Source organism: Dicentrarchus labrax, unplaced genomic scaffold (assembly GCF_905237075.1).
Source record: "Dicentrarchus labrax unplaced genomic scaffold, dlabrax2021, whole genome shotgun sequence".
NCBI lineage: Eukaryota > Metazoa > Chordata > Actinopteri > Moronidae > Dicentrarchus > Dicentrarchus labrax.
The window spans coordinates 2,196,862-2,211,687 of record NW_026136705.1 but is presented as its reverse complement, the minus strand read 5'-3'; the positions used below and the strand labels follow the sequence as shown (position 1 = coordinate 2,211,687).

At 42.8% G+C, this 14,826-nt stretch overlaps 2 protein-coding genes across 2 annotated transcripts in view; one reads left to right on the top strand and one right to left on the bottom strand.

Moving 5' to 3' along the window:
- LOC127363688 (uncharacterized) overlaps positions 1-1,711 on the top strand; it is a 45,939-nt gene extending 44,228 nt beyond the window's left edge. The window contains exon 3 of the transcript XR_007884921.1: positions 1,587-1,711. The gene's annotated coding sequence lies outside the window, so the exon portion shown is untranslated. The remainder of the gene's footprint in view (positions 1-1,586) is intronic.
- col4a5 (collagen, type IV, alpha 5 (Alport syndrome)) overlaps positions 1-14,826 on the bottom strand; it is a 51,181-nt gene that overhangs the window by 2,129 nt on the left and 34,226 nt on the right. The window contains exons 24-48 of the mRNA XM_051400419.1: positions 14,582-14,750; positions 14,308-14,400; positions 14,098-14,202; positions 13,831-13,928; positions 13,132-13,282; positions 12,907-13,020; positions 11,365-11,532; positions 10,612-10,701; positions 10,158-10,304; positions 9,912-10,010; positions 9,733-9,822; positions 9,290-9,429; positions 9,082-9,208; positions 8,499-8,678; positions 8,318-8,368; positions 8,031-8,216; positions 3,602-3,735; positions 3,376-3,448; positions 3,192-3,263; positions 2,796-2,924; positions 2,609-2,707; positions 1,911-2,123; positions 1,607-1,784; positions 1,408-1,522; positions 362-534 (exon numbers count right to left, since the gene is read on the bottom strand). Coding sequence (XP_051256379.1) covers positions 362-534; positions 1,408-1,522; positions 1,607-1,784; positions 1,911-2,123; positions 2,609-2,707; positions 2,796-2,924; positions 3,192-3,263; positions 3,376-3,448; positions 3,602-3,735; positions 8,031-8,216; positions 8,318-8,368; positions 8,499-8,678; positions 9,082-9,208; positions 9,290-9,429; positions 9,733-9,822; positions 9,912-10,010; positions 10,158-10,304; positions 10,612-10,701; positions 11,365-11,532; positions 12,907-13,020; positions 13,132-13,282; positions 13,831-13,928; positions 14,098-14,202; positions 14,308-14,400; positions 14,582-14,750 — 3,194 coding nt within the window. The remainder of the gene's footprint in view (positions 1-361; positions 535-1,407; positions 1,523-1,606; positions 1,785-1,910; positions 2,124-2,608; positions 2,708-2,795; positions 2,925-3,191; positions 3,264-3,375; positions 3,449-3,601; positions 3,736-8,030; positions 8,217-8,317; positions 8,369-8,498; positions 8,679-9,081; positions 9,209-9,289; positions 9,430-9,732; positions 9,823-9,911; positions 10,011-10,157; positions 10,305-10,611; positions 10,702-11,364; positions 11,533-12,906; positions 13,021-13,131; positions 13,283-13,830; positions 13,929-14,097; positions 14,203-14,307; positions 14,401-14,581; positions 14,751-14,826) is intronic.

The following is a 14,826-nucleotide window of genomic DNA, read 5'->3' as shown; positions in this document are numbered from 1 at the left end:
GGGGAAGTAACGAATTACAGCTTCTCACGTTACTCTAATTAGGTCATCTTTTTGGGTACTTCTACTCTAACTTAAGTATCCACTACACTATGTAATCTTCTTCACTACTTCTAAAATCATAATTTGCTACTGAGTAGGATAACAACTCGAATGCCACCTGTCTATGAGATTCATCATTAGCACAACAGACAAACAAATAAAGAGAAAATGGGTCAATGTTGGTCACATCTGTGGATTTTTCCACCTCTAAAATCGGTATTGGCCTAAAAAAAAAATCAGTTTAGGCTTCAGGAACCTGACCTGTTACCATACAATAGCTTCTCTGATCACTAAACCGGCCTGCTGGCACGTGGAGCCGTACCTGAACATCTCAGAGGGTTCTACGGTGGCCAGCCAGAAGCTGTAGGAGTTGCCATAGTAGTTGCACGTCCCTCTGCCGTGGCACTCAATGAAGGGAGCGCTGCGGAACTCCTCCAAGCAGGAGCCGGGGGAGGCCAGGGCCTGACCGGAGCCCTCCGCACCTGCGCTAGTGTGCTGGGGAGGAGAGGGAAGACTGGTTATGTGTTGCACTGCATAGATGAGAATGAGAAGTGGTACACATATGTTCAGCATAGAAGACCCTACATTCACCTTCAAAGTTTGAGTGTCATGGTATAAACAAGATTCTCTTTTCCTAAGATTTGACTCTCTTTGAGTTTTAGACCTTGAAAGAGAGGACATTTTTGAAATGGGAAAGTTGGTTTATGGCTAAACCAGTATTTGGTTAAGGTTAGATAAGATGATAAGAAGATTTTCCTTTATTGTTTTTGTAGGAGAAATTAAAATTTTGGCACAGCAGCACAGGGGGAATGTAGTGCAAAGACCAGAAAAAAGGATAAAAAATATAGAATATATAATGAAAAAATATAATAAAAATCTAAAATCTAAAAAATATAAACATTATATACAATAGGGGCGTAGATACATAACTAGAATGGATAACTGTAAATGTGCAATGTTACAAGGTTTTGCAAAAAAAGGATGAAGTTGTGATGGCTACTGTCAAGTTGAGGGGTTAGAGAATACATTTTGTAAACAGAGGTACAAACTATCAACATATATAAAGATGGACGACATGACAGCTGCAGTATAGGTCATAAAACCCGCTGCCTCCATTTTAGCAGATTGGCCAGACTAAAAAATTCAAATACATCTTAATTTCAGGTAGTTCTTATCACACTGACGTACGTTCAAGTGTTAATTTTTCTGATAAGTTTGGTTTTAATTAGTTATTTGAAGCCTTAAAGTGGCCATATCCGGGATATTTTGGCTTCATTTTTATAAAGTGGGAAGAAGAGAAGACCTGACATCCATCTTTGATATGTCGATGGTACAAACATGTTGGTGTGTATAGGTGTAATGTCCTACCATCATGAAGGAGTATCCTATCCACAGAGCTTCCCACCTTGCAGGGCAAGTGGGAATCTGGATTGTTTGACTGTGGACTGCAATCACCATGGCTGGAGCTTCACACACTGCACACCTAGACACACACAGAAATGTAAAATGAAACACCTCGCATCTTCCCACATTTCTCTTTCTCGTAGTTCTCTCTCTCCGTCCCTACCTGCTGATGTAAGGCTTGATGCCCTCTCCAGTGATGGGGGCCATGGTCATGGACATGGGCTCAGGCGTGGACAGCCAGTAGGAGTAGTCGTTGCGGGAGGCGAAGTTGCAGACGTTGTTGATGTTGCAGAACATGAAGGGCATAGTGCTGAACCTGCGCAGACAGCTGCCGGCCGAGCCTGGAACCCAAGGGAAGAAGAAGGGCAAAGATATGAGGTGATTTTGATTGAATAAGGTTGTAACATAAATCTTTAAGGTTTAATGCAACTATCACATAGAAATAGTGAAACCAAAATCCTTCGTACCGAGATCCTGTCCGTGCGCCCTCTCGTTACCCTGCACATACAGCAGGGAGTAGCCGTCGTAGATGAGGTTGGTTCCTTCGGGACAGAAGGGCACATCCTGAGCCTGGCTGTGTCTGGTGATGAGGAAGCCATGGGCTGCAGCCACTGATCCTGGAAGACCAGGAGGACCCTGTGGACCGTCTGAACCAGGGGGACCAGTGAAGCCACGCTGACCTAGAATCGGGGGAAAGTAAGGATGTATCGATAGACTCGATTCACGATTTGATATAATTCACACGACTGCATTCACGTTATGATTTCCTCACAATTTATGAAAAAGATTTCTTTATTTCGCAGACAAAAGAATCCTTTTTTATATCTGAGGCAGGGTATAAACTGTGCAAAACAATGCATATTTCCTTTTCTCTGTAGTGAAAAGTGAAACATTATACCATAGATTTCAACTATATATATGTTGTTTGCCTCATATCTTTGTTGCTTTTTTACTCAGTTACACACACAGTATGTTGTATTATGTAAATACTATTAGGCCAACTTAAGGCAAGAGGATAAGCTCAAACATTAGGTGATCACCAAAATCAGCCTTATGTCACATAAAAAGCATCGCTTATGTTTATTTTTTGGCTTGATGGTGAAAACCGGTGCGGATGCAGGGCTGAGCCATGTGAGTTACGATGTCTGATTCCTGTTTCACTCACCAGGCTGACCGGCTGGTCCACTGTCTCCTTTCCTGCCAGGTGGACCGCTGAAGCCAGGAGGACCCTCTGGACCAGCATCTCCAGGGTTACCAGGTTGGCCTGAAAGCAGGGAGAGAGAAAAGTCCTCTCTTGTTATCTGATGCTGGCCATACTTTACGTATAAAACATTTACTCCACATTTACTCACCTGGAGCTCCGTCACGCCCAGGAAGACCAGGGGATCCCCGACCGCCAGGCAGGCCCTGAGGACCAGGGGGTCCTCGCTCTCCCTTCACCACAATGGGAGCCGGAGGTACACCGGGGTCACCAGGAAGACCTAGAGGTGAAATGTTACAAAGGAAAATAATCAGTTTGAAATAATTTAAACTGAATTCAAAGGCAAACCTCAATCTTTTGTGTTGAATTAAACAGAATATTTGTGCCAACAAGAGGAAATTCTATCTTTTAAGACACTAGAAATACACCTGGAAATACTGACTGCAGATTTATGCTGCAGCATATGATGGTCCCGTGTCTCATGACTGAATGTAGCTCAGTTCACTATACACTGTGACTAAAAAGTTAAATGTGTTTATGAACCCACCAGGGGATCCAACATTTCCAGGATCTCCAGGAAGGCCACTGCCACCGGGGATTCCTGAGTCTCCCTTTGGTCCTGGCAAAAACACAAATGAAACAAACCTTTGGACTTTGCTTATGATCAATGCATAAGATCAAAACGCATTTGTGGATAGCAAAATAATAAAAATGCTGTATTGTGGACTGACCAGGGAATCCGGGAACACCAGGCAGGCCGATATCTCCCTTCGAACCAGGACCACCGGGAAGACCAGAGGGACCCTGGTAGGAAAGAGGTCCAGACAGTTACATCTCAGTTGACGCTCACATTTAATCATTATCCCAACAAAAGTTTAAGGTAGAGATTCTTTAGCTTAGGTTTTCTTAGATTCTTCAAGTTTAAGAGACCAAATTTATCAAATGTAGCAAAATTACCGGGAAGCCGGAAGTTCCAGGATCTCCCTTCTGTCCGGGGAAGCCTGGTTGGCCTGGGGAGCCAGGAATACCCTTCTCTCCCTTAAAGCCGCCGCTTCCTGCAGGCCCACGGGGACCCTGTGGGCCAGGTCCACCTTCATACACAAACATCAAAAGTCAAAGATCAGGTACAGAATGATGAGAGAAAAAACATGTACACCAAATATGGTTGGACAAGTTTCTTTTCATTATATTCCCACCAGGGTTGTGATCCGTTTGGTTTCTATTTATCAATGAAAAAGTGGAATATTATTTAAGAATTTGTTTACTATAAAAAAAAAGTTCACAAGACCTTTTGTTGCCATCTAGTGGTTGACATTCTTGGCTTTTCTAAATTTAGCTTAATAACCTTTAACTGGTTACATTTTTAACAGTATAAATGGAAACTAAACTGACCCAGACTCAGCAGCAGACAAATACAGCAGCAAGTCATCTGCATATTATATATTTGTCCAGCCTGTACAAATCACCTGCACTTACTATTAAAATTACTACTAAAATAATGAACACAAAAAGGAATATCTACGTTGTTTTACGCTACATAGCAGAATAATTCCATTCATTCATGGAACCCTTTGCAACACAAAACTGATGAGTTTCATTCCCACATTTTACATATCTGGCTGATAAATGCCTTCATATTTATTCTGATGCTACTAGCCATTTTGAGCCCTTCATTTATGTCTTTTACATACAATTTCTCAGAGGCAAAGCTGCAGTTGACCAGAGTTCATTCTTTGGTATTCAATTTTACAAATTTGCAAACTATCTTTGCACACTAGCTCTGCACACAGCTTTAAATCCAGCCATGAGATAATTTGTTTCCTTCAGAGCAGCTTTACATCGGAGGAACTTGTCCGAAATAGAAAAGAGAAGGGGAAAAAGGCAAGAAAATGAAAACCACAACACAATTTTGTTCCTTCAAAATTCTGAGATAACATCAGAATGAAACTCTTCATTTGTACAAAAGTAATACAACTGGGGTATATGCTTTCTGTATGTGTTAGAGGTGATAATGAGCAGTGTCCATCATGTCCTATGGGGTAAAGAGAGGTTAAAATGAGCACAAGATACATTAAAACCCGCTTCAAACATCGCCCTTCCCCACAAACCCCATTTAAGAGCATGTATCAAAACCATCAAACCACTGGAGTCTAACCTGGAGGACCTAGGGTTCCCAGAATTCCCAGGGAAAGCGGAGCCGGGTTGACGGCACAGGGCAAAAAGAAAAGGAGGTTTAGACAGAAGCAAGCATCAGTACAGAAACACAGTCAGACAAACCGGAAATATTTTGTCTTTATGTAGCCAGGAGGTGTTAACCAAAAAGGCTGCTGCACAAATGACTTCAGAAGCTCCACTGCACACTACTGTTTGTTTGTTTTACCTCATAGATGACCCAAACGCACTCCCAAATCTGAAAAACTGCTCCAATCCCACTGCTGACGATTTTTTGAAATATAATGTGTCTCGCTGGGGCATCTTGGTAGGCTAACTACTACCAATGTCTACCGCGTGATTGCAAAATTGTCATTTTAAAGCAAATATTAGCATGCTAACAAGTTAACTAACATGGTACATATTACACATGTAGCATTTAGCATGATAGCAATTCAAATCCCTGCTGTTCCTAAATACAGTCTCATAAAAACAGCAAGCATGGCTGTAGACTCGCTGTCTTGTTTTTATACTGTGTGACCATCAGGGGGCTCAGGAGAGCGTGTTGGGAGGAAATGTAAGGATTTGGGAGATACTGTTGGTCGCTATAACAAAACCTTTATGCTACATTATGTTAAAATTATAATAGTCTTCAAAATATTTTGATGCTTCTATACAAACAAATTTCAGTAAAATTCAAAAGAACTGTAACTATAGTATACACTGTCATAATTAAAACAATGATTTAATGTTTCAGGCGAGTTAGTTATACGGTGTGTTTTTGTGCACAAACTGTATGATTTTCTATGCATAACACATTCTGCATGTTAGATTTGTATTTGACACATTATCCAGATAACATGCTAATTGTGCCAGAAAACTACGGTGAGTTATTTCTTTTTTAATTATGAAAATTTTTTTTCTTTTAAAAAAGGTGCTTACTTGTTAAAAGGTGTATTATTCTACCATCAGTGTGCATAGAAAGTGAAAGAAGACAATGATTAGGAAGAATTAAAGAGTCAGAAATGAGAAAAATGCAGTGATTTCCCAACAGTGTTCAGGTGAAATTTGTTCCCGCTAGATCAGAAAGTGGTGTCAAACTCAGTTGGTGGTACTGTAAGGAACGTGCAAAGTCTGGACGCCGTTGATCTGACCTGAGGGACCTGCGGCAGTCGGATGCACGTGTCATCACATGTAGAGGCGGGGCCACACCACAATGGGTGGGGCCAAGCCACAGGAAACAGGGGGTAAAATGTCATAGCTTCATTTTGTCACCTCAACACCATAAAAACCATTAAAAGCCTAACACAGTGCTGGTGTGTGGTCAGTGCTGACATTTACGTTTAAAAAGGACACAATATTATGATTGAATATGACACTAGACTTTACTGAGGCTTCTAGTGTGTTCAAGTTATCTCTAAATCCTGCACATCAGCCTAATTTATTTAAATGTTTTTTTTAGGCTCTTTAAAGGCTCCAACAGCTGTGTCATAACAGAAATCTAATGATTTTAGCATAACAATCTATCCTTATACAACCATGTGAATGTGGAGTCAATTTAATGACACACTGGACATAAAAAATTACCCAAACTTACTGTATGCATTTCCAAATTTGGGGATTTTTAAATATTCGAGATAAACTGAAGGATAAAGACTTATAAGGTTAAGGTTAACCTTAAGGATAGGGTTACTTGATGAGGTGTGGTTTTCACAGTACAGCAATGATACTAAACTGCACTGGTTGCTTATATCATACCCTGTGCATTTTCCTGCGGCATGTGTCAGGGTTGTCCACTCTTTCCAGCAATGTGTTAGGTTTGCTCTCAATATGTATGTTCAAGTGTGTGTTGGGACGAACAGTGCCCATGCAGATGATTGATTGGTGGGAAGAAACACACTCAGAACAGCAGAGCCGAATGATGACAAACCCCTCAACACTCTCAACTAGACCCCAGAATAGAGTTTTAAACTCTTGATAAATAATACTGAGGATTTGAAGCCAGGTTTTCAGGTGATTTTTAATTGTAACTAACAAAACTGTAACTGAATCCCATTAAATTCAATAAACCAAAACATCTTGAACTCTTTTAAGCTGCAGTTGAGAGTTTTTTTTAGTTTGTCCAAGGCTCTGCTGTTTTACACCAATATTTCTTCAACAGGATTTAACACAACCACAAACACATGGACACGCATTATCACAATGGCCAGAGGGAAAAGCAAGCATACATACACACATACTTCAGAGCTGTGGAGAGATGGATGATTACAACTTCCCCCATTATGGGATCAGGAGAAGAGGGTAAGGGGGTGAGGAGACATGAGGGGGGATGGATTGGTGGATATAAAAAAGAAGAAAAACTGGATGATGAAACACAACAAAGTGGCAGGAAAACACATGCTCTTTTTGGTGGTCAAACCCAGGTGACCCCAACATTTCCTGGAGAAAAGGGATGGGGGGGGTGAAGTGGAGGAGTGTGCACGGCAAACTCTTATCATCCCTGCTCAGTGATGTTGACAATGACTGGACAGGTGGTGCTCAAACAGTGAATTGGCTCTTACGCCATTGGTGGCGATTGGTACGACAACGTCCCATGCAAATCAGTTGACATGGAGATGGAAGCATTCACATTTTAAAGTTCAGGTTCTGCCCTTTGCTGTCTGGTTTTCGCTGGTTAGGTGAAATCAATGACCTCGATTCACAATATCCAAAATTCATCTGTGCCGTTCCTTCAGTTTGGACCTTTCAAATATTCTAGTTTTCCTTTTCCAAAGTAACTTAACCTATTACTTTAATTCAAAATTTATCTAGAACAGGCACTGACAGTGTCAATGCCTAGCAACCATGGTTACCAGGTTGGCAATCAATGTCACTTGCAATCAGTGTAAGCATTTAGTCTCTGTCTCTCTCATTTGGACTCAGACTTGACTCTGTCTCGACTAGTCCAGGTATTGGACTTGACAAAGGTGGTTCATATTTTCAGTGAGGAAGAGCTGGTTGTATTTTCTTTATCCTACTTGGAGATCAGTTGAATGGGGGTTATTGCATTGGGATCATCAACTTAATCCCTAACCTATAATATTAGATGCCCTACACAATAAACCCCACCCATCTGGTACTGTAGGGGAGTAAAACAAACCATCATTCAATCTAGGTCTGAAGGAGTCTATCAGAAAACCAGGCAGCAATTTCTGGCAGGACATGTGGTGGCAAATATTAAATCCAAGTGCTTTACCTGATCTTCCTGGTGGTCCAGGGGGTCCTTGGAGTCCTTTGGGGCCTTGCAGACCCAGTCCTGGGGACCCAGGAGGGCCAGTGTTGCCTGAGGGACCAGGAGAGCCGGGGAAACCAGCATCTCCTTTAGAGCCAGGGAAACCGGGACTGCCAGGTTGGCCGGGAAGACCTGGGTCTCCCTTTGAACCTTACCGCAGAGGGAGAGATAAAGTAGAGATTAGTATATTATATATGTATATTAGTGTGGAGAAAATAACAACAACAAACAAAATGTGGGTGGTCACTCACCTGGCAACCCTGGAAGCCCAGATGGACCGGGACCACCGTAACCAGGAAGACCTGGAGAAGAAATTAATCAGAAGTGAATTGATTGAAATGTAAACAAAACTATGTCAAGCAAACATCAACCAAACACATGTTGGCAACTTTGGATATACAGTAAAGTCATTTCTGTTGAGACGGGACTTACCTGGCTCTCCTTTGACTCCAGCTGGTCCTGGGATCCCGTCCCGACCTGCCTGACCCTTCTCTCCTGGCAACCCTGGTCCACCTGGCCGGCCAGACTCTCCTGGTCTACCGGGAGCTCCAGTTAGACCTGGGGCACCAGGGCCACCATCAAGACCCTTAGGACCGGGCACACCAGGAGAACCTAACAGCAGAGATGGACAACGTGTCAGTGACGGTTGCTTTGTTTTAACTAGCAGCCTCTTTAATATATATAAAAAAACTGGAAGTTCAGCGATAATTAAAAATCTGTAAAGAATCAGCGTCTGATGTTCGGTGCTCTGACTGCGGAGGCCACACTAAGCTCTCAGTACAGTTCATTTCCATTGAAAACTATGTGCTTTAGATCAAATGGATCTATATATATAGACAGTCACATCTTTTAATTCAAGTTAGCTAGGTAATGTCTGTTGTTTGTAATGTTTGGTAATGTCAATGGTTTAATAGTATATGTAGATAACATCATATTTGTACTTCACCTATGTCACCTGCTTTTATTACCGCTGAGGGTCTTTCCTGAACCTGCTATAGTCGAACAGCAGATTTACCTTGAAATCCTGGCAGTCCGGGGTCGCCTTTGGCACCGGGCCCTCCAGGTAAACCTGGGAGACCGGATGATCCTGGAGTTCCTTTCAGTCCGGGACTTCCTGGGAATCCTGGCTGCCCTGGTTCACCCTATGAGAGACATAAATAAGGTTAGATGTGAACCTAAATTTGCCCTTTGAAGTAGGAAATTTCAGTGGTTGTGTCCTGTACCTTGGATCCGGATTGTCCGGGTGGTCCAACTCCAGCAGAGCCTGGTTCACCTTTGGATCCAGGGAAACCAGGTCCACCTGGCTGTCCTGGGGTTCCAGGCCTACCTGACTGACCTGGTGTACCCTTCTGTCCTGATGGTCCTATCACATCATCAAAGAAATCAGGCGTTGTTTTAGTCGCTTATGTCGACTAAAAGGCACACGTAATAGCCAACATCCAGACCAATGTTATCATGTTCGGTCCATTAGTAATTATGAGGTGTTGTTTTCATTAAAGGTAATTGGTAACTATGGCTACAAGATGAAGGAGAAAAAAAGTGGAATGAAAAGCAAGTAAGTATTTCAATATTTAATCCTGATTTTGGAAGAAATTTGGGAAAAGCTTTCAATAAGTCACCAAGAACTGGAAAACAAAGACTTGATAGATGTGACAGTCGAACCCACCTGGGAATCCCATTTCTCCCATGCTGCCTTTTGGTCCTGGACCTCCAGGAACACCAGGGCCTCCTGGGATGCCAGAATCACCCTTAGGACCTGCAGCACAATTGAAACATGTCAGAAATATAAAGCGTATATTTATGTACAGTATGCTTTTGTGTATGTTTTTGGAGGTAAACCCATACCTGGTGGTCCGGGGAGTCCAGGGCGTCCATCTGATCCTGGAAGCCCAGGATCACCAGCGAGACCAGGGACGCCTTTCTGACCTGGACCACCTGGTGCACCTGTAGAATACACACAAAAATCAAAGATATGATGTGTTATATTTTGTCATTAATCTTTCATATACTCTCATATTTTCTGAGAAATATAGGATCTTAAGACTGAAGACAAAATGACAATCATTGTTGAGAGGAGTATTTCAGCTATACCTGGTAGTCCAGGATCTCCTTTGGCTCCCTTTAAGACTGATGGTGGCTGGCTGTTTCCTGGAGGTCCTTGGAGACCGGTCTCGCCTCTCTCTCCTTTAGCACCGGGACCGCCTGGTGAACCGTCTCTGCCTGGGAATCCAGGTTCACCTGGACAGGAGAACATGGGAATCAGAGATATTTAGCACGGCCATCAGCAATGTCCTTTGTTTCTTAGGCGTCATTGCTCATTGTTGTTTTGTCTCTGCACTGCACTTTCTGTCACTAAATGTTGTTATATCAACAACAGAAGTAACAAAACAGACAATTACATATATTAAAATATCATGAATTATACCTTTTACCAGTGTTTACAGACACACTATTAATGCTGAACATAACTTAGGATGTACTGTATGTGATATCTGTATGCAAGAGTTATGCATGAGGTATGGAGTGTGTGTGTTTATGTGAATACCTTTAAGTCCGGTAGCACCAGGCCCTCCTGGGCCTCCTGGTCCTCCAGAGGGTCCTGGAGATCCCATGGAACCCATGTCTCCTTTCTGACCTGCAGCCAGTCAGACATGAGGAGCAGAGAAAAGTTAGAGCAGAAACTATTTCTGTTTGTATTTTACACTAAATGTGTACCTAATGTTACTGCTGCACTGAATAGTAACATTTGAAGACCTCCTCATTTGTTATATTTTACTAGTATTTAACAACTACAGCTCCCATACAGTATGTGGCTAAAGCTGCACTCATGCAAAGCGGGCAGTATAGGAAGAACACCAGTACCAAACCTCCCTTTATCCAACTTTTAAGAGCTTTTAAGAGACACTTTTATGCTTAACGGTTTTGAATAAAACAAACATTGTCTGGTTTACAGAGGAGGCAGAACTCACTGAGCCAGTTACATCATTAGCCAGTCTGTAGTGTATTTACATTTACTATACCAAGTCATGACAATAGATTACTGAGAACCTTGCAAGCAGTTAAGAGTTAAGAGTTAGACTACGTCATATGGTTCGTTCATCTGAGAAGTTCAAGTTCACACGTGAAAGACAGTGATAGTCAGATGGTTCATATCCCCTGCCAAGTAATTTCTGAAAGGTCTTGCACTTTTGCAAACAGTTTCCATTGATGACTTCCTATATAGGTCTGTGTTACAAACCATCTGCTGCAGTTAGACGCAGGTGCAGATTAGATTAGTGACGTTAGCGTTATATTTTACCTGGAAGTCCAGGCAGGCCATCCCGTCCAGGTCCTCCAGGAGGTCCTGGTGTACCGACTGATCCTGGGGAACCTGGGAAACCAGGACTTCCTCTGTCTCCGGGCAGACCTGGGATGTCTAGACCTGGAGGGCCGGGGTCTCCCTTCTCTCCGTTTGATCCAGGGAATCCTGTAACGATGATATCAAGGTTTCATTGTTTAGATACAGATTTTTTTTTACTGAATGCTGTCTGGAATTTATTCCCCTTGTGATGAGCTAACACTAAAATTAGATGCACGCGAACACAAAATAAAATCCATTCACACAAAACACATGGAGTCTTAATATCTCAAATGACACTTTTACTGTGTATTTGAAAAAAATAACATAATCATACATGGTCGCAAGTGACATGCCTGACCATTAAATGGCCATCAACCAGCACCAGTATTGGGTTACAATACCTTTCTCGCCTTGGCATCAGAACGTCACAGGTAAGGGAGTGGCGTGTTTCAAAGTGCAGAGGGTGGAGCGTTGGATTAAGCCGAAGATGAGATGAGGAGAACAGATTATAATGCATTAAATGCATTAAAACATCTATATGAAGCCGGTTTTTCCAACACTCTGAATATGCACTACACGTGTCCAGCAGCAACCGACGGATGCTCAGAGTATTAGAAGATCTTATTGGATGTGGGTTAGTTTGTGGTTTTTGCGTACATTCGAAGGAAGAGCGGCGTGGGATTAAAGGGGTGAGGTGCCACGAAGAGAGAAGAGGCTGACGCAATTACTGGTGAACCGAAAACTCTTTGAGATTACGACTGGTGTGCTCGCAAAGTAAGAGCCTTCAGTGATGTTAAAATGGTGAAGCCTGACCTGTGTTGCTCTGTGATACAGAAGCTGTACAAACAAAGTGATACAGCCAAGAAAGGGGCGAGAGAGCTGTGACATTTTCGGTGGTGTCTTAAAAACAAAAGAGGAAAGAAGCTGCACTCAGATGAAAGCGAAGACAAGATGTAGATGTGAGGAGAAGTTCTCCACTTTTAGTTCCCCAGATCAAGGTATGGTTGCCATCCAGTAGTGTGGTAACCGTGATACATATTCAAACTCATTCAATCTGTACATACACCTTGATCACCCACCAAAAGGGTGACTCTGCATTTCAATCAACCAGACAAACCCTCAGTCGGGTGCTCGGGTGCTCTCGGGTGCTCCATGGAAAGTGCACAGTATATAGTTTGAACCCCTGTACCCAAAAGACATCCAGACACCTTTACAAGCTCAAAACATAGACACGGAGTGGTCATGCACAGTCCTGGGTGACTAAAAAAGTAACAAGTATTTCAAAATAGTGCGCATGTAAAAACATGCACAAATACAGTACAAAATGAAGAACAAATCTTGCTACTGAAAACAAGCTCCTTCTAAACCTGATGTACGTGGTAATCGCTGTACTGTAGATGTGTTTCATTCAACACAGCGATAATGATGACTGATAGTCGGGCTTGCAACAGTCGTATCTTAATTTTGAGAATGCAGGAAATACAGCCTTATTTTTCTCACCTGGTGGACCCATTGGGCCAGGCGGTCCAGGTGAGCCAGGTGCCCCCAGTGAGCCGAGGCTGGGGGATCCAGGTGGGCCACGAGCTCCAGGTATACCAGATAAACCGGGGTCACCTGGACAGAGAGAGATGAGAAAGTCACTGTCAGTTTGGTTCACATTAGTACTCTATCACACTCACACAAATATCCATCGCAGAAAAAATCAGTGATAGAACTGCAGAATACCTTTTGGTCCTGGTGTGCCATCGAATCCAGATCGTCCAGGTGAACCAGGACCGCCAGGGAAACCAGGATCTCCCTTTGGTCCTGGGAACCCTTTACCTCCGGGTACTCCTGGTAAACCGGGGGGACCAGGAAGGCCAAAACCAGGCTCACCCTGTCACACACACACACAAATGGAACAATATGTTTCAGTCATTCAGGCAGGCTATAGTATATAAGGTACTATGTGATAGATATTCTAGAACAGGAAAACATGAATTAAATGCAAATCTAACATTTCCAATGCATCCACTCTGCAGTCTAACCACATCTTGTATTTGTAATTAGTGGGGCAGCTCATTCATTATTTTACTGGAAGATTGTCTATGCTGTGCTCATCAGAAGAGGACCTTGTTTACTGTAGACTGGTTAGCATCTCCATGGTAATCAAAAATATCACAACATCCAGATAAATATTAGTGTACACTAATCTTTACCTGGATGTTGTGATATGTCTACACTGTAGACGGATACAAAAGATCTTTTCTTTTCATGAAAAAAAATGAGTCTGGTTGTACCTTAATTGTATATATTTAGAGTTAAGAGTATCGTCATACATTTAGTTCAGTTTCTAATGCAAGATTTAATAATATGAAAGGTTTTACAACCTTAACCCAAACCTTTAATAAAGTACTTTGTCAATCTATCAATCTATCAACCTACCTTGGGTCCAGGAAATCCAGGCTGGCCAGGGAGTCCATCTACTCCTGGTCTGCCTGGTCCTGCAGGAGCTCCTGGCTGGCCGGGGATACCTGGGAATCCTGCAGGGGAGAAAGAACAGAGGGTGAGGGTGGAGGAGGGAGGTAAAAATGTGATACAAGGTAGGTAAGCATGAGGGGAAGGCATAAGACGTACTAAAAAGAGGATGTGAAGGTCAAGGTAGGAAGAAGAGGATGATGGGAGAAGGTAGATATGTTAGTTTGTCTTTACCTTTAGCTCCTGGGGGTCCTGGGAGTCCAATGCCAGGGAGTCCAGGTTCACCCTTCGATCCTGGTAAACCAGGGAAACCATTCTGTCCAGGCTGTCCTGGGTTACCTGACAACAGAAAATTATAAAACAAAAATACAATCACACCAAATTCAGATTGAGTGAGCACTGCGTGATAAAAAAGTCCTTTTCTGTAAAATAACACTTGTGTACCTGGAGAGCCGGGAAGTCCTGGTGAGCCATCCTGTCCTCTGGGTCCTGGTAAGCCTTTCTCGGCTACTGACAGGCCTGGTTCACCTTTAGTTCCTGCATGGAGAGAGATGGATGGCGTCAGTGAGCAGATAAAAGACGGTGTGCCAGTACTTTGTTCATTCTAGTTTTTACTTATTACTATTTACTTATTTCCATCATGTCTCATAAATTTTATTATTATTATTGTTTTTATCATATATTAGCAATGGGTATCTTATTCTTTTAATTTTCTTACCAGGTCCGCCGGGACCTCCAGGTCTTCCTGAAACGCCTTGGACACCTTTATCTCCTTTAGGCCCCTGAGGTCCAAAGCCAGGGGGTCCTGGGGGACCCCTGTCTCCTGGAATACCTGGGGAACCTGGCTCACCGGGGACCCCTCGTTCGCCTTTCACTTGCAGAGAGCCCTGTCGAACACATATTAGTTATGAATCATGGATGGGCCGATCAATCTAATAGATGGACAGACTGAGAGAAAGCCAC